The following is a 22,732-nucleotide window of genomic DNA, read 5'->3' as shown; positions in this document are numbered from 1 at the left end:
CACGATCTCGCGGTCCAGGAGTTCGAGCCCCGCGTCAGGCTCTGGGCTGATGGCTCAGAGCCTGGAGCCTGTTTCCGATTCTGTGTCTCCCTCTCTCTCTGCCCCTCCCCCGTTCATGCTCTGTGTCTCTCTGTTCCAAAAATAAATAAACGTTGAAAAAAAATTTTTTTTTAAAAAGAAAACAGTACTGGCCTATAGTGGGTGTTGGGTAAATATTTGTTGACCGAATGAATAGATTCTGACACAAGCTCACACCATTGTCTTCATGGACAGTCTGTAACGAGCCGTCTTGGGCCACTGCACTCCAAGCAGGGGCCCCTCGTGTGCAAAGCACGAGGCAGGATGAAGCATGAATCTCCGCTGACCTCAGCGCCAGGGACTCAAGCGCTCTGAGTGCTCCAGAACTTGTGTGCAGACTGAGGCGTCGCCAAGTTCAGCCCAGTAATTCAAACCTCTGCAAATAGTAACATCAACAATGAACAGCCCGACCCCCATCTGGGGCTGAGAAATCCTAGCTGAAGAAAAATTGAATGTTATTTTTCCTGGCTGGGAGTCCTTTATTCAGTTTTGATTTCCTTGGACAAATTTGTTAAGAATTTTGAACAATCATTCAGAGGGGCGAAATTGGGACACACCTTAGCCAGTGATCATATTCCTTGTTTAACAGAGCGAATGACTAACTGGAGAGGAGATGCAAAACATATTTAAACATGAGATTTCCGTTCTAAAAACTGTTCGGCCCTGTTGGTGGAGACCAAGTGAACGCACACGAAATACCCTGTTGGAAATGGCACTTTTAAGCTCGAAGTCTTTGGCTTCCTCTGTCCTTCTTGCTTTCCTCTCGGTTGTGGGGTGTCAGAGGGGCACGTTCTGGGCTTGTGCCCCCTCTCCCCCCACCTCCCACCCCGTCACGTGCGTGGCAGAGGGAAGGTGGCCTAGAGACAGGCACTTAGATGGGCCCTGTTTTATGCAAATCAGCACTGCCCAATAATTCGGCAGGGTCGAGGAAGTGAGCTCTGTTTCCTGCTGGCATTGAACCTGGTCTCAGTACCTGGGGGGTCTAGTTCAGGCTCAGTATTGGCTGTGTGACCGTGCGGAGTCCCTCTGCTTGTCTGAGACTCGGTCTCCTCTTCTGTAAGTGGAGGTGGTGGCCAATGCCTGTGTTGGCCTTGGTCTGCCTCCCAGGAGGAACCAGGTGGCCCATTCCAAGACAGAAGACGGTCTAACGAAGAGTGTCCTTGGAGAGATGTGGGCAGGGTTCAGGGGCTGACAAGGCCCAGCGAGAGCCAAAAGCCTTGCCCACCCCTAGGCCTAAAGGGTTGGGAGAGGTCGCTGTTAACAGCAGGGGCTGGAGCCGTGGGCCAGGGGCCGCCAGACTGATGGGAGCAGTGGATGTAGGTAGGACAACACAGCTCCTTCCAAAGTCTGGCCTGGGAGGGAGGGATCCTGGGAGATCAATCCTTTGACCCAGGGAGGGGGCCTGGAGCCTGTGCGCACATCTCTTCCCAACTCCATGTTCATCGGTGTTAGCTTAAAAATCACGGTACAAGTATTTACACCATGGAAATTGGCCAACAGCACTACAAATTGGACTGTCTTCCAGAGACCTGGTCATCAAGCATTGACCAGCAGCCCTCGCCTTGTCCGAGCTCTTCCTGCCTTTTCCTCAAGGCTGTGTTGTCCTCACTTGTCTGACCCATCCATGGGGCTTCCTCAGCCGGGAGCCTGGGGGGAGCAGCCGCAGGGAGCCTGTGCAGGAACCCTCAGAGGGCTTAGAAGACCCACAGCCCTCCCCCATTGTGATGGGGGCATCGGAATTCTATGGCAACAGCGGGTCCCCCTGGACCTCCCCTTCTAGGAGAGGCCAAGGGTCAGGAGCAGGAGGAGGGACGTCTTCCGGATGCAGAGAGTTTACGAGGCAATGGGGACATAAGGGAGCCAACCTCAGCCACCTTCCGCTTCCCGCAGAAAATGGTCAGAGGAAGACGCTTCAACCCACCTTTAGACAAGGACGGAAGATGGGTAAGAAAGATGGGGACTCCTCTCGCCTTCCTCAGGTCACGTGGGTGTGGCCAAGCTCGCAGAACTGGGTCTAGATCCCGCTTCTGCTTCTCCTCCTGGGGTCCCTTTTGAGGAATCGCCTCACCTAGCCTCGGTTCCTTCACCTGTCAAATGGGACTCTCCTAGCGTTCTCAGGGGGACTAAATGAAATAAATCTGGTGTGTAAAACACTCAGCACACTCGTGAACGTCCATTAGGCAGTCGCTGCTGTGTGCTTAGTCCTTCTAAATCAGTCTCTTTGTCCGTTAAATGGGATCATAGTATGCACCAGGGTTAGAGGGTTATTGTGTGGATTAATGACACAATTCATATGGAGCGGTTAGTAGGATTCATGGAAACAGAGTAACCATTCATTACTTGGTAACTATTGTATGTATTAATGTATGTACATATACATATATATGTTTTATTCCTTATGCACCCTGCTTCATTCTTCAAAGATTTACAGTAATATATGGAAAATATTCAAAATAAAATAGGAAAGTATAAAAAAATAAAAATTCAGAATCAGTTTGAATATATTTTAGAAGAAGAGGCTGAGACTGGGGAAATACAGAACACATACAGGCCATATGGCCTACATGACAGCTATTTATATAATATCATCAGATTTGACACTGAGATTCCTGGCAGCCAAAGTAAAATGGGAAAGAGCGTGAACTACATAACACCAATCAGTCTCCAAGAGAAGAATACAAGTTTCTCAGACTAGCTTCCCTTCTTTCTATCAGCTACAATACCCATGAGGATTGTGTTGGCCCGGCTATCATAAAAAGCTGACTACAGCGTCGTCACCTTATAAATAAGGGTTTGTATTTCGCGAGCAACAACAAATCCAGAAGTAGGCAGCTCAGGGCTGGTACACACGTCCGTGGGGGTCATCGGGACTTTTTCGGTCCTCTGTTCTGTTATCCTTGGAGTGGGGCTGTTCAACTCAGGCAGGTAAATGAGGGGGGACGGTCAAGGAACAAAACGACCTCTGGCACCTGTCCTCTAAGTCTGTCTCTTTGGTGGGGGAAAACAAAGTTATCCCAGGGGCCCCGCCCCGCAGACCCCCGCTAGCGTCTCTTTGGGTCACGTGGCTGAGCTTGCTGCACGGGAGTTTGGGGAGGTATTTTTTATACGCCACCTCAAACAAAGTCAGGGTTCTGCTATATGGGGGAAAGCAAGAGAGAGTGTTTCGTTTCCTCTTGCGATCCCACGACTTCCCAGAGCCCGGTCGCGGGTCTAGAGGCATTGCCTCCCGAGGTCTGACTTGAGCACTTGCTGTGGGGCCCTTCTGCTGCCAGCACCCAAGAGCATGAACAGAATAGTGCTGATCCTGAAGCTTCCCAAAGTAACTTGCAGACAAGTCGGGGAAATGAAAGAAATTGTTGGCTTTGAGTCAGCAGCGGCCCATTTGGGAGGACAGTAATTGCCACATTAGAGGTGACCGTCATTTTGCAGTTGACCTTGCTGGTTGAAATGTGGCTGTCGCCGGGTAGGAGAGGCTTTCTCCGTACACTTTCACCTTCCTGTTTAATATTGCAATCGTTGTGTGATTGAATGCAGCACAAATTTCACCGCCAACTAGTTAAAAAGCTGTATTTCACGGTTACAATATCTAACAGAAGGGTTTATGTCACAGCTATCATGTTATCACCATTCAATATATATTTTAAAAGAGTAAAATTAAAATGCTAGAGCCGTGTTTTTTTTCCCCCCCCTCAGTGATTTAGTCCATAGACTTCCGGAATACAAATGAACTCAAATCAGTTGTCACTTAGCTGGGGAGAGGGATGGTTCCTGATGCTGCAGAAACTCCCACCCTCCCAGCCCCACCCCTGATTTTCCATAGCTGCCCAGACAGGAATGTTGACACAGCCAGACCGGAGGAAGAGAGAAAGGAAAGGTTGCGAGTCTGGAGGACCTCTGTATTATTTGTATTTACTTTGGAAAAAGAATTGTTTTAAGACATGAAAAAAATGTAACAGAAGGAGTTAGAAGCCTATAGGTTGACTTTGGCAAATGTCTAGGGTATCTTGCTAAGTGGGAAAGCAAAGAGCAGAACAGTACGTATCGCACGGTCTGATGTTTGTAGAGTGACGGAAACCTCCTCTGCAGGTGGCCGTGTCTGCGTCTGTGAGCGCGCAGCCGCGAATATTGAATATTGTGATCCGGGGTGACAGAAAGGTGGGGAGAAAGTCACCAAAAATGACTGTTCAATAAGGAGGCGTTCGTGGTGTTTAGAAACCGCATGTATACTATGATCTTAGATATGCCACATTATACACAGGTACACACACACATCTACACGTCCGTGGCTGCACGTGCATGGAATGGGGATGTAGGCCAAGGAGGGTCACCATCTGGGGTGCCTGGGTGGCTCAGTCGGCTAAGCGTCCGACTTCGGCTCAGGTCACGATCTCACAGTTCGTGAGTTCAAGCCCCGCGTCAAGCTCTGTGCTGACAGCTCAGAGCCTGGAGCCTGCTTCAGATTCTGTCTCTCTCTCTCTGCCCCTCCCCTGATCGTGCTCTGTCTCTCTGTCTCTCTCAAAAATAAACATTTAAATAAATAAACATTTAAAAAAAAAAAAAGGTGGTCACCACTGAGTTCAGGGGAATTTGATTGCTTTACGTTTTTATGTTCACATCTTCTTTTTTATTTATTTATTTATTTATTTATTTATTTATTTATTTATTATTTTTTTTTTCAATGTTTATTTATTTTTGGGACAGAGAGAGACAGAGCATGAACGGGGGAGGGGCAGAGAGAGAGGGAGACACAGAATCGGAAACAGGCTCCCGGCTCCGAGCCATCAGCCCAGAGCCCGACGCGGGGCTCAAACTCCCGGACCGCGAGATCGTGACCTGGCTGAAGTCGGACGCTTCACCGACTGCGCCACCCAGGCGCCCCTGTTCACATCTTCTTAAACCATGAGTACGTGTTACAACGGTAAACGGAAACAAATACGATTATCCTTGTTGTGGAAAAAAAAGAGAATGTAATGGATGCATTTAGTTAAGAAGTGTTTAAATAGTGGAACATAATAGGGGAAAAAAGTCATCCTCCTTCCTGGTTCCTTCCTCCATCCCTCCTCCTTCAGAGAGCCTTGATGCTGGCTGCTGGCTGGCCGGGCCCTAGCTCCCGGCTGGCAAGGCGGGCACCGGCCGGGCACTGCTCTGATCCCCATCCTATCTCTCCTCGCTCCGCGTGCAGTCATTCCAAAGTGTGTCCTGAGAGTTCTTTGATTCGGATGTGTTCTGTAAGTTAGGCATTGTGGTCTTGCGGGCATGGGTTATTTGTTTTCACATAAATGGCGTTGGGCTATAGATCTCATTCTGCTTCTTTCTGTTTCCCACTCGGCACTGTGTTTCAAAGGCCGCTCGGCCGCTGTGGGTCACCTAGCCCAGTGCTGCTTATCGCTGCTGAGAACACCCCACCGAGTACACATCGTGTAGGACGTAATCTCCCCCCCTTTTGACGTACACAGTCACGTACTGAACGCGCTTGCATGGGCAGGGAACAGGAGCCACCTGAGTATACAGGTACGCTGTGACGTGAGAAGGCACGAGGGAGAACGGCAGTGTTGGTCAAGTTCCTTACAATCCGGCAGAAAGCGAGGAGGACTGGCCTGAGGCCTGGCGGTGGGTTTGGGGACCAAGGAGGGGACAGCTGTGAGCAAAGATACAACCTGCTAACGGTCATCGAGCACTCTCTGGTGCGTGCACTTTCTCTTTCAATCGCACCCACGCTGTCAAAGAAGTGCTATTATTCCAATTTACAGGCAAGGAAACTGGGGCGTGGAGAAGTGAAGTCTCTTGCGCAGGGCTGACCTCACAGGAGAGAGAGCCGGCATTGGACTCGGGAACTTTGAATCCACAGTCTGTGACCCAGCCACCAAATTCTGCTTCCTCCCTTTGCTGGAAGGCCTCGGTGCTCTGACCCCAGGGATAACCCCTGGCTGGACAGAGCTGCCTCCTCAAAAATCACCCCCTCTTCCTAGATCAACCCACACTTGGTGACTGATCGATGAGGGTGCAGAAAAGCCCAGTCCCGTCGCCCTAACTCAGGATGATTCTGAGAGGCCATCACGCGCCCAGAACTCTCTGTGGGGTGGATCAAGGCCTCTCTTGGGACGTCTTCCCTCTGCCCCGTCCTATTTCCTTCCTTCCTGTTCATAGGGAGATGCCAACAGCCTCCCCAGATGATCTTTATTATTACTATTTTGCTTTGTATCCTATCCCCTATTTTTTCCCTCTCCCCTCTACCGTTCTACCTTCTCAGGGCAGAGTCAGCTATGTTTCTCCTCCACCTCCTACCGGGGGAGGTTGGCTCACCCCTGTGAACGTGGGCTGGGTCCTCAGCCCCAGTACGGGGAGCGCCCTGACAGGAAGAAAGAGCTCAACCCATTTCTGTCTTCTCAGAGCACATCAGCTTTTGCTCACAGGTCACACCCCCCCTCACCGGGCCACAGAAACATTTCCAGGCTCCAGCACAGCAGGGGCGGGCCCCGGTAACTTGAAACAGCCCGCAGTGATGGCCTTGGGCCATTACGATATTTTTTGGTCTTGGAAAGAATACTTGCAAATTACGAAAATTACGCCATTTCCTTCGCCCACCAGAAGCACCCAAATTGCATTTTGATCACGTTACAGAGGAAGCCCCGATACTTGGCTTTGAGGTTCAGATGTGTCTGGTTTTAATCACGGCCTGTGCTGGTTTTCTAGTTCCCTCAGATTGGACTAACGCAGAAGACACCAGAATCCATCACAAGTGCTATGTTGAAAGAACCCCACAGCCCACGTGTGTCTCAGCAAGTGGAGGGGAGGCTACCCCCAATCTACAAGGTTCGAGAGAAGGTGAGTCCCGAGTGCTGGCCCGGGCCACGCGTCCCTGTGGCTCTCCAAGGGGGCGGCACCCACGGGCATTCCTGGCCTGTCAATTCTTCCTCGGAAGGAACTACTCTTTCGTCATCTTTGGGTCCTTAGATGCCGGTAGCATCCCACCTCCAATCCTGGTCACTCTGACACCCCAAATACTTCCTAGAAGGAACTGCCTCCTGGCTCAGACAATCAAGTTAGGCTCCTCTGTGGACAGGAAAACACCATCTTTGGTTACAGCCCGCAGATCGTTAACAGGCACGTTCTGCCTCCCTGGCCAGTTCACCAGCGACTTCGGGGGCACGAAGTGGCCTCAGGGAGAAGCCAGTGTGGACTTCACCCTTAGCTAACTCACGCAGCCGACTTGGGCCAGGATCCTTATTGGTCAGAGGAAGAACTTTGGTCTTGATGGCCTCCAAAGTCCCTTCCCAGCTTTCAATTCCACGAGCTTATACACTTGTCCTTCTTTGCCTCCAAAGAGGGTGTTTTGAAAGAGAATTTTTATGATTTTCCGCAAGGTCACCAATGAGGTTGACTTTTAAAGCCTTGAGTTGACAGGAACACCCATGACCTCTGTCCCGCGCCGTCTGCTCCTTTCCGGTGATGGGTTTGGTTCTGTCTGCGGGTTCTGCCAGCACGCTGGGGTTCTGATGTGTCTTTTTTCCAACTCCTTCCCAATCTCTTGTAGCAAGCGGCAGATAACAACTTCCCCTTCTCTGTACACGACAATCGCTACAGCTTTCAGAGCTCTGGATGCTACCTTGACTCTGTGAGTATCTCCCTCCAGAGTACTAGCAAAACTGAGAGCACCTCTAGTTTGCTAGACGATTTTCCCCAACTCGGGAACAAGGTCATGTGTGCACCTCACACTTCTCAAAGTACAAACTGCCCCATTCGCGAGCTTTCGTGGGAAGGTCTGTAACGGGAAAGAGGGGTTTCCCAGGTGTGTCTCTGGTGGACAGAACCAAGCCCCCCCGGGACAGGTCAGAGGGAGGCGAGCTTACAAAGTACAAAGGACTTCCCATAACTGGAGCTGTCTTTCCCCTAGAGGGGGTGAGTTGCCCTCAGCGGAGAAAATAAAGTCTGAGAGCACGTAGTGGTGGTTAACACAGCACCGTGCCGTGGAAACCTATATGTTGTGAGCGGCACACGCGACTGGAAAGGTTCTAGTAGCCCCGTGGAGGAAAAAAGAGGTGACATTAATTTTACTAATGTATTTTATTTAACTCGATAATTCCCCAAATGATCCGTTCGACATGTAATCAATGTAAACATTACTCATGAGATATTTTACATTCCCCAAGCGAAGTCTTTAAAATCCAGTTTTGTGTTTTATTCTTGTGACACCTCTGAGTTTAGAAGACCCACATTTGCAGTGCTCATGTGGCCACGGGGCTGTCAAAGTAGGCAGGGGAGGGTTAACACAGCTGAGGTAGAGGGTTGGATCACGTGATCTCTGAGACTCTTTACCAACTCTGAAAGTCCATGATGATGACGACGACGACGACGACGACGACGACGACGACGTGAATAATACCCACCATTTGTAAAGCATTTGCCCTGTGCTAGCATCTCCTACGATCTCATTGAACCATCACGACAACATTGCTGGCTAATTACTCTTATCATCCCCGATTTAAAGATGAGGAACCTGGGAACAGTGATGCTAAAAAGCTTGCCCGAAATTACTCTTTCCTCCAGGCTGCCATCTTTAAGCTAAATTGAAGTGGTTCAACCTAAAAAAGAATCTGGTTTTCCCTGGCAGAGTGTTGAACACAGAGCGAGAATACCCACTCTGCCTGACTCTCTAAATGGAATGTTTAACATCATTTTTTAAATTATCAAAGTAACAGATGTCCTTTACAACTTTCAAAGAATACAGAATTAAATAAATTTTCTTAAAAATTTGCACTGTTACTTTCCCTCCTCACAATCCTACCTCGAGGACTCACAGATAATGGTTTGGTGGGCAAAATTTGAGAATTTTTTTGCAGTTCACATGCAAATATACACATATAAGCGTATATGTTGTTAATGGTATAAACAGGATTGTACCACATATATTCTATCAGAGCTATGTTAGTCTCATAGAAAACACTGGAAGCTTTCCAACTTCCTCTACATTCTGGGCTGGTTTACATAAAGTGTGGAATTTCAGTTTAACGAGGTTTAGGTAGAATTTGCCCATAAAATTATTTGAGTTTGAGAACGTTTTTAGTTTTTGTTTTTTTGTACTGTTTTCCCTTTTTAATTTCTCCATTGATTATTAATCTATTAAAACTGTCTATTTTTTTTTTTAATTTTTAAGGGTTTATTTATTTATTTATTTATTTATTTAGAGAGCATTTGAGTAGGGGAGTGGCAGAGGGAGAGGGAGAGAATCCCTGATTCAATCTCACAACCTCTCATGACTGTGAGGTCATGACCTGAGCCAAAATCAAAAGTCGAATGCTGAACCGACTGAGCCACCCAGGTGCATTGTTAAGATTTTATTTTTAAGTAATCTTTACACCCAATGTGGGGCTTGAACTCACAACCCCGAGGTCAAAGTCACACACTCCACCAACCGAGTCAGCCAGGTGCTCCCCAACTTTCTATTTCTTCTTGAGTAGATTTTGTTGACATGTGTCTAAAGTGTATTTGTTTCCAAATCTGTTGGTGTAACATCTCCTAAAATACTCTTAGTTTGCTGTTCTTTTATATCTTTTTTGGTTGCGTGTTTAATTCATATACTTGCAACTGTTTTTGTTAGTAAACCTACTAAAACTAGGAATTTTCCTTAGATTATTGCTTTGGCTACATCTGAACATGTTTTTAAACTAGAGTTTCATTATTATTTGCTTCCAAATAGTCTATGATTTAATTTTTAACTCTAAAAATAATTTAGAAGAATGTTTTGAATTTTCTACGTAGCTAGAATTTTTTCAGATCAACTTCTGTTGCTAATATCTAGTTCTATGGTTTATATAAGTTCTATAGAATATGAATTTTGAATTATAAAGATTATCTTTGTTATCTTGTACATGATTGATTTTAACAAAAATTTCATGGGTGTTTACAAAGTTGGTTGCAAAATTCTTAATTTTATTAAGGCCATTAATTATGTTATTCAAATCCTTCATAACCTTTTCTTAATTTTTGTCTTCATTTGTCAATTTTTCCTTCTAAGATTATTCTTGAGTTTCTAAATTTTTTTAACCTTATGTAATTCTTTCAATGTTATGTAGTTTAATATCATATTTTTCTGCATAATAATTCATGAATATTTTATGTTCTTGGTGGCTCTTATTATTTATCAATACGAAGCATCCTTTACATACTTTAGTGTTTTTAGGCATGAATTCTGAATTGCAATATTAGCTTTGCCACTATTACTTTCCTTTTTTTTTTTTTTTTTAATAATTTATTGTCAAATTGGTTTCCATACAACACCCTGTGCTCATCCCAACGGGTGCCCTCCCCCATGCCCACCCCCCGTCAATCCTCAGTTTCCCCTCTTCCCCACCCCCCATCAATCCTGTTTATTCTCAGTATTTAAGAGTCTCTTATGGTTTGCCTCCTTCCCTCTCTGTAACCTTTTTTTTCCCCTTCCTCTCTCCCCTGGTCTTCTGTTGAGTTTCTCGGGATCCGCTTATGAGTGAAAACATGGTATCTGTCTTTCTCTGCCTGACTTATTTCACTTGGCATAACACCCTCCAGTTCCATCCACGTTGCTACAAATGGCCAGATTTCATTCTTTCTCATTGCCAAGTAGTATTCCGTTGTATATATAAACCACATCTTCTCTATCCATTCGTCAGTCGATGGACATTTAGGCTCTTTCCATAATTTGGTTATTGTTGAAAGCGCTTCTACAAACATTGGGGTACAAGTGCCCCTATGCATCAGCACTCCTGTATCCCTTGGGTAAATTCCTAGCAAACACTATTACTTTCCTATTGCTCACATTCATTACTTACATTATGGTTTATTTCTTTGTCTTTTACTTTTTAGTCAATTTGTATTTTTTAAAAAAAGTTTCTTTTATGTTTATTCATTTTTGAAAGACAGAGAGAGACAGAGCAAGAGCAGAGGAGGGGCAGAGAGAGAAGGAGACACAGAATCCAAGCAGGCGCCAGGCTCTGAGCTGTCAGCACAGAGCCCGACGCGGGGCTCGAACTCACGAACCGTGAGATCATGACCTGAGCCGAAGTCGGACGCTTAACCGACTGAGCCACCCAGGCGCCCCTGTATTTTTTTAATTATAAATAGAATAGAGCATTTTTTTAAAATCTAAGAGTCATTGTTTCTTTGTATAAGAATTCCATCCATTCCAATTGTTATGATAATTTATGTTTTGGGTTTTATTTCTGTTGTTTCATTGTCTGTTTCCTATTTACCATGTCTGCACTTTGTTTCTTTTAATTTGTCCCTCTCCTGACTTAGCTAGATTGAATTTATTTGCTCACTGGCTTCTATTGTCTACCAGTGGCTACCCTTAACTATAAATGTTTAAGAAATACATTGATATTATATTACCCTATGAATATAAAATGTAATATCTATAGTTACCCCCCAACTCCCAGCCCCCAAGGGTATGGCAAGTTCTTCAACGTACTGACCTTCCTCACTTTAGTGGCCAGACTGTGCTGTCCCAACTCACGGAGGTGCCATTTTCATGGGATAATGTTAAGTGGCACCTCCTGGGTTTCACAGCTATCAAATTGAAATCCTGCAAATTTCAGTTCCAGATTTGTTTCTCTCTCCCCCCCTTCCTTCCCCCTCCATTCCTTCCTTTTTGTGGATTCTTACCTGAAGTTTCAATATATTTCAATTTTTCGTAGTTACGTTATCAGCAAGTATTTAGACGTGTTTACATTTTTTTTCATTTTTTCATTTTTTTTTATTTATTTTTTTATTTTTTAGAGAGAGAGAGCAGGGAGGGGCGGAGAGAGAGAGGGTGAGAGAGAATCCCAAGCAGGCTCTGTGCTGTGACGTGGGGCTTGAACTCACAGGCCGTGAGATCATGACCTGAGCCGAGATCAAGAGTCAGATACTTAACCGACACCTCAACAATCTTCTGGAAGGATTAGGGCTTCCGTTGTTATTCCCGGCAAGTAGTTAGACTTAATTACAAGCTTTACTTGTTGCCGTCCTTGTGCCTCTTTCCCCTTTTCATTTTGTCTCTTTCTTTTATTTTACTTCACTTTTTTTCCTGAACTATCGGCAAGTACCTTGTTAGAAAGGTGCTCGGGCAGCGTCTTCCCTTCGTGTCTCTAGAACCAGCCTCTCCCGTTCTCTCTGCCCCAGCACCAGGGACACATCTATGGGGACTACATTCCTCCTCAAACCCCTTGGATCTGGAGCCTCTACACTGTCCCCGTGAGGTTCCCCACAAATAGTCCCGTTACTAAACTCTCTTCCAATTACCCTAAATTGAGGGTGCCACCTGCTGTCACTCTGAATGACACTGGTCCTTATGAAACAACAAACTCACTTTGCTACAGAGGGTCCTTGTGTGATTTTTTTCAGCTTCCCGTGGGTTTATCGGATGTCACTCCATCATGAGTCCAGGACGATCTATAATGTAAAGTCTGGGTAATCTCATGTCCGTTTCCTTCTAGTCTTTTGTCGAAGCATAGGGTTTTCTTCTAATTATGGGTCAGATCGAAAGCACAATTCTGAATACAGAGTAATTCTCAGGTTCACATGTGAGGTCCTGAGAGTTAATGAGGAATCCTATGGGCAGACCCCCAAGGGTGTTGCTTCCTGAGTGGAAAAGAGTTCAGCTTCTCTCGGAGTGAGAACCATCTACCCCATTGAAGGCTGGGATGCATCCAGAGGCAGATTCACCGAGGTGCCACCTGGGTGCAGAGAACCTGACTGGGGTGCCTGGGAGTCTAGGCCGGCTGATAGGCTGTTTCCAGCTGTGGTCTCTCTGGTTCTGCCCTCTATGTCTCTAGAAGACCAATCCCCTTGGCAAGTAAATCCATTGGTGGAAGTGGAAGGTTACGAGAACAATAATGAAACACCACCAGCATGCTTTCGGTGCTGATTTATAGGTTGGTAAAGGATACCTCTCTTAGCCGTTGCCATGTTGTGTATTAAGACATAGGCTATCATGTAGCTGGTTTTATTAAAGACTTCAGAACTCTTTGACTTTGAATATTTTTCTCCTAATCTTCTTATAATTCTTCTCCAGGGCCTGGGACGTAGGAAGATCTCCCCAGAGAAAAGGCAACACGTTTCAAGAAATTTCAATCTGTGGGCATGTGACTATGTCCCATCTTATCTTGATGGCTTTTCAAATAACCAAATATCTTATGTCTGTCAAGAAATCATGGTGGTCCCAATTTTCAGACGCTTCCCAAAGCATTATAATGAGATATGGAACTCTTTTAAATTTATTCCTCAGAGAAGCTATACAGAGTTTTTGAAAAAGAATCCCAAAGTAAGTTTCACTATTGACAAATTTTTGGTTCTTCACGGGAGCCCTAAATCCTTCCAGAAGATTGTGGATGAGTTTTGTAATATTGGTATTGCCCTGGACATTCTAAAAGCATGTGTTTTCCGGTCCAGCACCACTAGTTGAAATAGGATTTACATTAGAGGTTAGAGACTGTATACGCCTTACACGGAGGTGAAGTACTCTTGCAGTGATAAACAGAGACTAAAGTCCTTATGTTGAGAAACAAGAAAAGCTACAGATTACGTTATCATCATATCATTATGTTGTTATGTTATCACTCCCCACCTTGAAAATATTTCTGTTTTTTAGTAAGGTTGAAAAACATTCAAGTCCTTATAAAATAAAGACATGCGAAGATACACACACTGTAAATGAAAGGATTTTGAACAAAAAATGTATTTGAAGGAACTTTAAAATTGCCACATTACCTTTGGGTGAAGTTTTAAAAATTATGTAATTAATTTATGATTCTATTTTTCTTTTGAAAGTTCAAACAATACAGAGGAACCAGAAGTCCCCCTTGATTTCATCACATCTCCAATCCTTGTCCTGTCCCCAGAAGTAAGTTAACCATTTGTTTCTATTCTGTGCACTTATAATGTGTAACTACATATACATTTTGAACATAAACTGTTATACAGCCCATAATGCTCTATAACTTTCTTTTTTTTTTTTTTAATTTTTTCTGATGTTTATTTATTTTTGAAGGAGAGAGAGACAGAGCGTGAGGGAGGAGGGGCAAAGAGAGAGGGAGACACAGAATCCGAAGCAGGCTCCGGGCTCTGAGCTGTCACCACAGAGCCCAAAGCGGTGCTCGAACTCAAGACCGCGAGATCATGACCTGAGCCGAAGTCGGCCGTTTAACCGACTGAGGCACCCAGGCGCCATTTTTTTTTTCTTGGATTTTCTATGCAGACAATTATATCGCTCGTGAAAATGGTAATTTATGTCATTGTTACCATTTATACATTTCCCCCCTGCCCCCTGGTTTTGCATCAGGTACAATTTGAATATTAGCACAGATAGTCCTTATTTTGAACTTAACCAGGCTGCTTCTAATGTGCCACTCTGAAGTCTGACTATTGCTGTAGGTTTTAGATAGACAATCTCTATCTAGTTAAGAATCATCTCATTTTTCTTAAGTTTATTATTTATTTTGAGAGAGAGAGAGAGAGAGAGTGCATTCACATGCCCATGAATGAGGGAAGGGCAGAGAGAGAGAGGGAGAGAGAATCCCAAGCAGGCTCTGCAGGGTCAGCACAGAGCCCGATGCGGGCCTTGATCTCACGAATGGTGAGATCACGACCTGAGCCCAAATCGAGAGTCCAACACTTAACTGACGGAGCCACCCAGAATGATCTCTTATTCTTTATTTCCTGTTTTTTTCCCCCTAAGATATATTTTTTTAAGTCCATGTAAAGTATGTACATGGGAAAAAGAGAATTAAACAATGAAATACGGTTTCCCTGACATCCTTGACTTCAGTCCCCATTTTTCCTCCCAGTGTCAGCCCTACTGACACTTTTTTTTGTGTGCCTATGTTTCCAGGCAGCCTGTATAGATCCTCTCTCTCCCTCCCTCTCTCTCTCCCTCTCCCTCTCCTTCTCCCTCTGTCTCTCTCTCTCTCTCTCTCACACCCTTTAACAAACATCAATGGCAGACACCGTTCCACTGTTGGTTTCTGCGGTTCCACTAACAACTGCACTTACGAATGTGTCTTTGAAGTTTCAAAGTAAGTATCAGTACCTACAAATCTACTTCTTTTGTTAAGCGCGGCTGCCTGGCATTTCATTACACGGGCGCGTCGTGCTCCTGGAATCTTTTGATGGGCATTTATGCAGTTTTCTGTCTTTTCCTCCTATAAACACCTTGATAGGTAGATATTTGCAGCCATCTCCAACCACTTCTACATGGTAAAATTCATAAAAATAAACTCGTTCAACCGAAGAACACGTGGATTTTAAATTTTAGTTTATGTTACATTTAAAAAATCTTAAGATCAAATTTTCTAAAAGGGGCTATGCTCCAGCTTACAACTTCCCTAACAAGATACAAGATACGGGCGCTTCTGTTTCCCATACGCACAGCCAAAGTTTTTTTTCGATATTTACCCATTTGTTAGCTAAAAAAAAAAAAACAAAAACAAAAAACTGGCATTGTATTTTGATTTGCATCTCTTTCATTGTGTGTGTGTGGCTATTGAAAAGCCTTTGGTGTTTCTTTTGCTGTGAACTGTTTTTCTGCATCTTTCACTAGTTTTCCTATTGGTTCTTTTGTCTTATTCTTCAATTATTTGTATGATTTCTTTTTTTTTAAGTTTATTTATTTTGAAAGAGAGAGAGAGAGCAAGCAGGGATGGTGCAGAGAGAGGAGAGAGAGAATCCCAAACAGGCTCCATGCAGCCCTGATGCAGGGCTTGAACTCACGGACCGCGACACTTAACCGCCTGAGCCACCCAGGCACTCCTGGTTCTTGATGTATTAAGATATGGAGGCTTTTGGATCAAATGTGTTGCAAGTGTTTTATCTAGTGTGTTGGTTATTCCCTCGTTGTTACTGTATGTATTTTTAATTAATAGACTTTGTCTGAGCAGTTTTAGGCTTACAGGAAAATCGGATGGGAAGTATGCAGTTCCCATACACCCACTCTCCCCCCTTCCTCACCTACCACGGTTTCTCCTATGGTTAACATCTTGCACAGGTGTGGTATGCACTATATTTTTAGTTCTGCATATATTTTCGTGCAATAGGATGTATGAATCTCCTATTTAATGGCTTCTGGATTTCATGCCTTGCTTAGGACCTCCTTTGAGACTATGAAATAATTCTAAGAGCTTGTTGTAGTTTTTTTTTTTTTTAATGTCTGTTTATTCATTCATTCATTCATTCATTCATTCATTTTGAGAGAGAGAGGAAGAGAGAGAATCCCGAGCAAGCTCAGCGCCGAGCCCCACGCAGGGCTCGATCTCACGACCGTGAGATATCATGACCTGAGCAGAAATGAGAAGTTGGATGCTTAACCAACTGAACCACCCAGGCGCCCCAACTTTATATATGGGGCCCCATATATATATATATAGCGCCCCAACATATATATATACATATATATATATATATATGTATATATATATATATATATATATATATATATATATATGGGGTGACGTTTTAGCAAATGACGTTTTGGCACCTATTGAGATGATCATATACATTTTCTATATTAATCTGTGAGTGTAATAAAGTATATCCATGGATTTTCTAATGGTGAACCACTCTAGCATTCCTAGAGACAAACTGTAGTTGGTTGTTTCTGATATGATGTATTATTCTTTTGATAAATTGAGGATTTGATATGCCATTTTTGAAAGGATTTTAAAATCTATTTTTACTATGCCCTGACACTGCTTGTACAAATTGCAAGTGTCTAGGGGCGCCTGGGTGGCGCAGTCGGTTAAGCGTCCGACTTCAGCCAGGTCACGATCTCGCGGTCCGTGAGTTCGAGCCCCGCGTCAGGCTCTGGGCTGATGGCTCAGAGCCTGGAGCCTGTTTCCGATTCTGTGTCTCCCTCTCTCTCTGCCCCTCCCCCGTTCATGCTCTGTCTCTCTCTGTCCCAAAAATAAATAAACGTTGAAAAAAAAATTTTTTTAAACAAATTGCAAGTGTCTATAGAATTTGCTACTAAATCTCCTAGACCTGGTGCAGTTTTCAGGTACAGATCCTGATCCTTGAACATCTTTTCAATGTATTTTATAGAAATTAGTCTGTATCTTCTCTGCCTTTTTTTCTTTTTCTCTAATTGTGGCCACTTTTTTTAAAAGCTTATTTATTTGTTTTTAGTAATCTCCACACTCAACGTGGGACTCAAACTCACGACCCCAAGATCAAGAGTTGCCCACCCCTCCAACTAAGCCATCCAGGGGTCCCCATCTAAATTTGGTTGCTGTTATTTGTAGAGGAAATCATCTGTTTCATATGGATTTTTGAATTTTGGGTATTTAATCTAGTTATTCTCTCTAATGCTTTAAAGTTACATCCTGTCCTTCGACACGTTAAATGTTGGTCACCTGTCTTTGCTCTGTTTACCGAATCTACATTTTCGCCGCTGCTGTTTGCTTTTGATCTTACTAATTTATGCTTTCCTGTTTATGTATTCTGTTCTTGGGCTTATTTTTATTTTTCCTAGCTTCTCCAGGTGAAAGCATAACTCAATTATTTGCGGCCTTTCCTGTTTTCTTGTAAATGTAGGCAAGGCAATTTCTTTCCAATGCCACTTTGTAGACACATCATGCTCCTCTACTTATTGTTAATTTTATTTTTATTATTTTTTTTTACCTTGTTTCCCCCTTGTTAAAAAAGTTTTTATTTACATTCCAGTTAATATACAGGGTAATATTGGTTTCAGACGTACAGCGTGGTGATTCAACGCTCCTGTATGACACCCGGTGCTCATCACAGCAAGTGCGGTCCTTAGTCCCCATCACCGTTCCACCATTCCCCCTGCTCACCTCCCCCCTGGTAACCACCACTTTGTTCTCTAGAGTTAAGAGTCTGTTTCTTGGTTTGCCTCTCAGACACACAGATCAATGGAACAGAATAGGAAACCCAGAAATGAACCCACAACTCTGTGGTCAATTAATCTTCGACAAAGCACGAAAGTACATCCATTTTCAAGTAGCTTGTCGTTTTCTTTTTTCACCCAAGAATTAGTACGAAGTATGTTTTCTGTGGGGCGCCTGGGTGGCTCAGTTGGTTGGGCATTCAACACTTGATTTTGGCTCCAATCATGATGTCACAGTTCGTGAATTCAAGGCCGGAGTCAGGCTCTGAGCCTGCTTGGGATTCTCTTTCTCTCTGCCCCTCCCCCGCTTGCTTACGCACAAGCATGTTCTCTCTCAAAATAAATAAATAAATAAAAACTTTTTAAAAAGGACTATATTTTTCCGTTAATTCTTTTGTTATTTTTCATGGTCTATATTTTATTAACTGATTAATTTTTGCGTCGTGGTCAGTAATTAAGATCTGTATAATTTTTGCTTACGGAAAGGTTGAAAGTGTGGTGGCTCAACACATTGGTCAGTTTTTGTAACTGTTTTATGTGTTTGAAAAGGATGTGTAATTACCCCTTAAAAATTTTATTTTGAAAGCAGTCTAGATCTGTACAAAGTTGTGGGTTTTTTTTTAAGTGTTTGAGGGGGTGAGGGAAGAGCAGAGAGAGGGAGACAGAGAATCCGAAGCAGGCTCCATGCTGTCAACAAGGAGCCTGATGTGGGATGAATTTCCTCCCGTTTCCTCTCCCCCCACTCCTACTCCCAGGTGCCCCCACAAACCCTACTTGCCTCACTCCTGCCTCGCCTCCCCTCTCTCTGCCCAAACACCAGCAATCGCCAACAGGAGTTACCCCAAACTCAGTGTGCTGGGGATGAAATTCACAAACTCACGAAAAAGGTTTGCAGAACCATATCTGCGATTGGGTGAAGGAGGGACACAGCGATGGGGGAAGATCAGCCTCTGCTCCTGGGGATTGAAGAATGGGGGGGTATGTTTACCATCGACAAAAACACAAATTAGAGAACTGGCCCTTAAACCCAGTCTTTTCTCATTTAATTGTTTTCTACACAAAATGTAAATACCACTGTCCCACGACCTCACCTTAAGGTCTCAATCCGGTGAACCAAGAACAAAGGACACAGCACTTTAATGGAAGGGGAGCCCTCAGGGACTCAGGTGAACTCCCCAAGTACAATAACCCACTTTACCGAAATAAAAGTCTCTAATAACTTGGCACAATGTCAATGACTTGCCATTGTTGGTTCTTTGTTTTAGTGCGTTGTTTTGAACAGAGGAATAAACAGCCAGTTAAAGAAACCCCAACTTACTAATCAATTACATGCAGGTGTTTATAGATTTCTGCTGTCTTAACGAATGAGACTTGGACTTGTGCCATCCTAGAAATGACTTAGATGCTAAAAGAACAGCTGATGGTTTGGCAATACTCTTTCAGAGCAATGCTGCCTAATATCCCTCCCCGAGCCACACCGGGAAGCTTCCGTTACTTACTGTGCATGTTGGAAGCATGTGCCTAGCGACTGGCTTTCTCGTTTATAAAAATCAGATCTCAGGCCCTTAAAGATCAGAGTTAAAAGAGCAGAGAGATGATCTCCTATTTGAAGCCCACCCTTGAACACTGTCTATTTTTAGGCAGAGAAGCACATTCTCGTTTGGTCTGTTTTGACACTTAGGACTATTTTTAAAGACTGCCTTGTGCCGTCTCTTTGTTTTGCACGTTTTGTCGCCGTCTTCGGCCAAAGCCATCCCTGTTCTGGTGGCTGCGCACCAGGTTCAGATGCGGTGGCTGGCTGTTCCTGCCGTGGCCGATAGGCTAGCCATCCCCGGAACAGGGTCCACTTGGCATTTTTGCGGTCAACTGCAACTCGAATCAAAGTTCAGGACACATCACCGCTGTCCCGTGGGCCAAGACAAAAGGACGCTTCACCCAATGGAGCATTTTTTTTTTTTTTTTTTTAATCTACAGAACTGGTACCATATTGAGGACTCCTGAGGGGGGGGGGAGCTGTGTGTGGGGGAGGAAGGGCTTGAAATGACAAGCTAAGTATAGGTTCCCCATATGTTCCGCTGAGTTCATGAAAGAATCCATGCTGTTATGGTAACACCCTGAGGACCATAAAACAAGCAAGAAGAATCCATTTCCTCCTCTGGGCTCTTTGCTGCTGCCCACAATCTTGGGTCCTAATGTGATATCCGGAGCCCAAGATGTGGGTCGAGCCCCTTTTAGCTCGGGTCTGGGCTTGGTGGCTTAACACCACGGCTCAAGTCCTGCTTTTCTCTGGGCGGAGTGAGGCTGGCACTTCCCAAACACACAGGGTAGTCATTCTCGAGTGCCCGTGCCGTGCGGAGGACTCGGAAAGCGCTGTGTAAGTGTGAAATGCTGTACGTTGCCTTTATAAGTACCTATCAAAACAAACGAAAACATCTCATTTAACACCCAGTATTTAAGTAAACACGTTGCAAATATACCAAAATAATCCCCCCCAAATATTAAACAACAAATCAACCCCCTGTCAGAGCCTGACTCACTGAATAAATGGAATGAATAAAATTGTAACTCACACGCTTGACTACGGCTCTATGAAATTGTCGAATTTGTGAGGTGTAGCGTGTGATTTCTGCACAGAAGAACCAAAATAACTTCAAACGCTGTCTTCTCTCCCCCAGTCGAAATCAAACAGATCTGCAGGTTTCCAAATTGGGCCATACCGGCACGAGAGCACACATCACATTTTCTTCCCTTCTTTCCCTCCCCCCTGCCCAAACAGGAGGCAGCGTCAGAAAGTCAGATCCAAGAAGCTTTGTTTCGGCTTCACCTGGGCGCTGGTCTGGTCGCGTCGCTTGGAGCCGTGGAGCTGGTTCCCAGGGGAACGAACGAGTGTGCTCACGACCCAGGGTCACAGGGTTGTTCGCGGGATCGTAAGTGACTGCGGTAGCATCTGGCCTTCCCTGCCCTAGAACACATTGCTGTTCCTTAGGCCCAAAGGAGAAACGTTGAAGCCGTCGTAAATATTCTCCCGCCGTTTATAACCTTGGTCAAAGCACCCAGGACCCTCGTCAGCCACGAGTGACGTGTGCAGTCCTCCCGCACACGCCATGGCGGTCCCCAAAAGGGACGGGCAAGTCTCAACAACACCCCATGGGAGAAATCAGATTGTTCCCCTGAGAACAGACAGGCACCCAGGCCTGAGCAAACCAATGCCTGACATCTGTCACATTCGGGATCTTTAAAAGGAGGGATTTGGCTCTGTGCGTCCACAGTCACTGGAGAGCTCAGCGTCTTTAGCCAATCAGGACAGTTCTGATCAAAGCAGATATGTTTGCCAACTCAACCTGGCCTAATTTCTAGCTCCTTCCTAACAGGGCTCTGCCCCCTTCCCTTTGGGCCTCGTGAGCCACATTCTCACGGGCACCAACTGAATAAATGTAAGACATGCCCAAACACCGCACGTGTTGACTCATCACTCAACGACTGTTTTTCGAGCCTCTGCCTTGGGCATTGGGGAACAAGGCTGAGCAGGGACAGACTCGCCCTCCCTCTCAGAGCGTGCCGTCCAGACTCCCTGTCAGCCGAGGAAATGCAGCCACCCCCTTGCAAGAGTCGAGGTTTCAAGCTAAGAATGCCGATTAAATGTGGATCGGGCAATAATACTTGCAAAGGTCGTAATTATAATTTTATTAAGCTGTGATCAGGGAGATAAGATAAATGTCACAGAAATGTGTTTAATATTGGATACACACGATATTAAAGAACAATTATGAATTTGTGTTTCTGGTGTACATGAAAATTTGGATTTGTGTAAGGGCGGGCAGAAGCAGAGCCTAATTTTTTATCTGCTGGATGAGAAATTGATTTTAATCCTTTCCCTGCTAATTAAAGGAAAATTAGAAAAACAAACTATTTGCTACAGCACTAAATACATTTTGATTACTTATGGATATAAGCAGTTATCTGGGTTTCATTTATTTACCCACGGAAAGCCTAATGATAGGTGAAATTACGAGTGGGGTAATGGGGAGGGACTGTGGGTTTACTCAGCTGAGGGGGTGGGGTCCGTGTTCCCACCGATGGCTGGGACGTGAAGTCGAGGTGCTCCCCTCTCCCCCGTTCACGCAGCGAGGGCTGTGCGGGGAGACAGCAGACGCACTGGGTTGTTCGAGAGGTGATGAGAGAGTGGAGGGAGCAGAGTCGGGCTCGAGGTGCCAGGGGCAGCAGAGGAAACTTCCAGCGGGCAGCTGGGCGCTGGGGTTCAGCTCAGGAAGAACACCAGATCTGCAAGGAGGAGATAGGATGACAGCTTGATGCAGGGAAGGGGGGTCGACAGAAGGATTTGTTTGTTTGTTTGTTTGTTTTGGCTTAAAACAACCCAAATTTATTACAGTTTTGGAACCCAGAGTCAAAATAGGTCTCAAAGGACAGAAATCAAGGTGTGGGCGGGGCCACATCCCTTCCCAGAGGTTCTAACGGAGAGAATCCAGTTCCTTTCCCTTTTTGGTTTCTGGGGCCACCTTGGTTTGCAGCCCCTTCCTCCATTCTCAGAACCAGAGTGGCTCCAAGTCCTACCCACGTGGCCCGGTTCTGTCGTCATATTCCCTCTCAGCTTTTTTCTTTTTTTAAACCAAGGGAAGAGTAGCGTGTACGAGGCAAAGAAGGGAAGAACGTGGATGGACTGAGACAGCCTGGGGGGGAGGGGGAGGTAGGTGAGGCCAGAGCAGTGCTGGGTGGGTGTGCACCCGGCGGGGGGCCGGCCTCCGGGCGAGGCTCAGGGGGCAGGCATGGAGAGGAAGAGAGGAG

At 45.1% G+C, this 22,732-nt stretch overlaps 1 protein-coding gene across 3 annotated transcripts; it reads left to right on the top strand.

Moving 5' to 3' along the window:
• The first annotated feature begins 1,845 nt into the window (after window positions 1-1,845).
• TEX36 (testis expressed 36) lies at window positions 1,846-21,386 on the top strand. Of its 3 annotated transcripts, none has more exons than XM_025918385.2 (6): window positions 1,846-2,022; window positions 6,772-6,903; window positions 7,613-7,693; window positions 13,106-13,354; window positions 13,861-13,933; window positions 20,706-20,820. In XM_025918385.2, exons 1-5 carry the CDS (start codon window positions 1,972-1,974, stop codon window positions 13,894-13,896), a joined length of 549 nt encoding a protein of 182 aa, XP_025774170.1. In that variant the 5' UTR covers window positions 1,846-1,971; the 3' UTR covers window positions 13,897-13,933; window positions 20,706-20,820. The 3 variants fall into 3 exon arrangements, with proteins under 3 accessions (XP_025774170.1, XP_086537255.1, XP_086537256.1); XM_086681129.1 differs by lacking the exon at window positions 20,706-20,820 and adding an exon at window positions 17,774-18,012; XM_086681130.1 differs by lacking the exons at window positions 13,106-13,354; window positions 13,861-13,933 and having other exon boundaries at window positions 20,706-21,386.
• The last annotated feature ends 1,346 nt before the right edge of the window (window positions 21,387-22,732 follow it).

This window comes from Puma concolor, chromosome D2 (assembly GCF_028749965.1).
Source record: "Puma concolor isolate L17-30 chromosome D2, mPumCon1.1.hap2, whole genome shotgun sequence".
NCBI classification, from domain to species: domain Eukaryota; kingdom Metazoa; phylum Chordata; class Mammalia; order Carnivora; family Felidae; genus Puma; species Puma concolor.
Note: the sequence above shows the minus strand (reverse complement) of the source record. Positions and strands in the feature narration are given on the sequence as shown.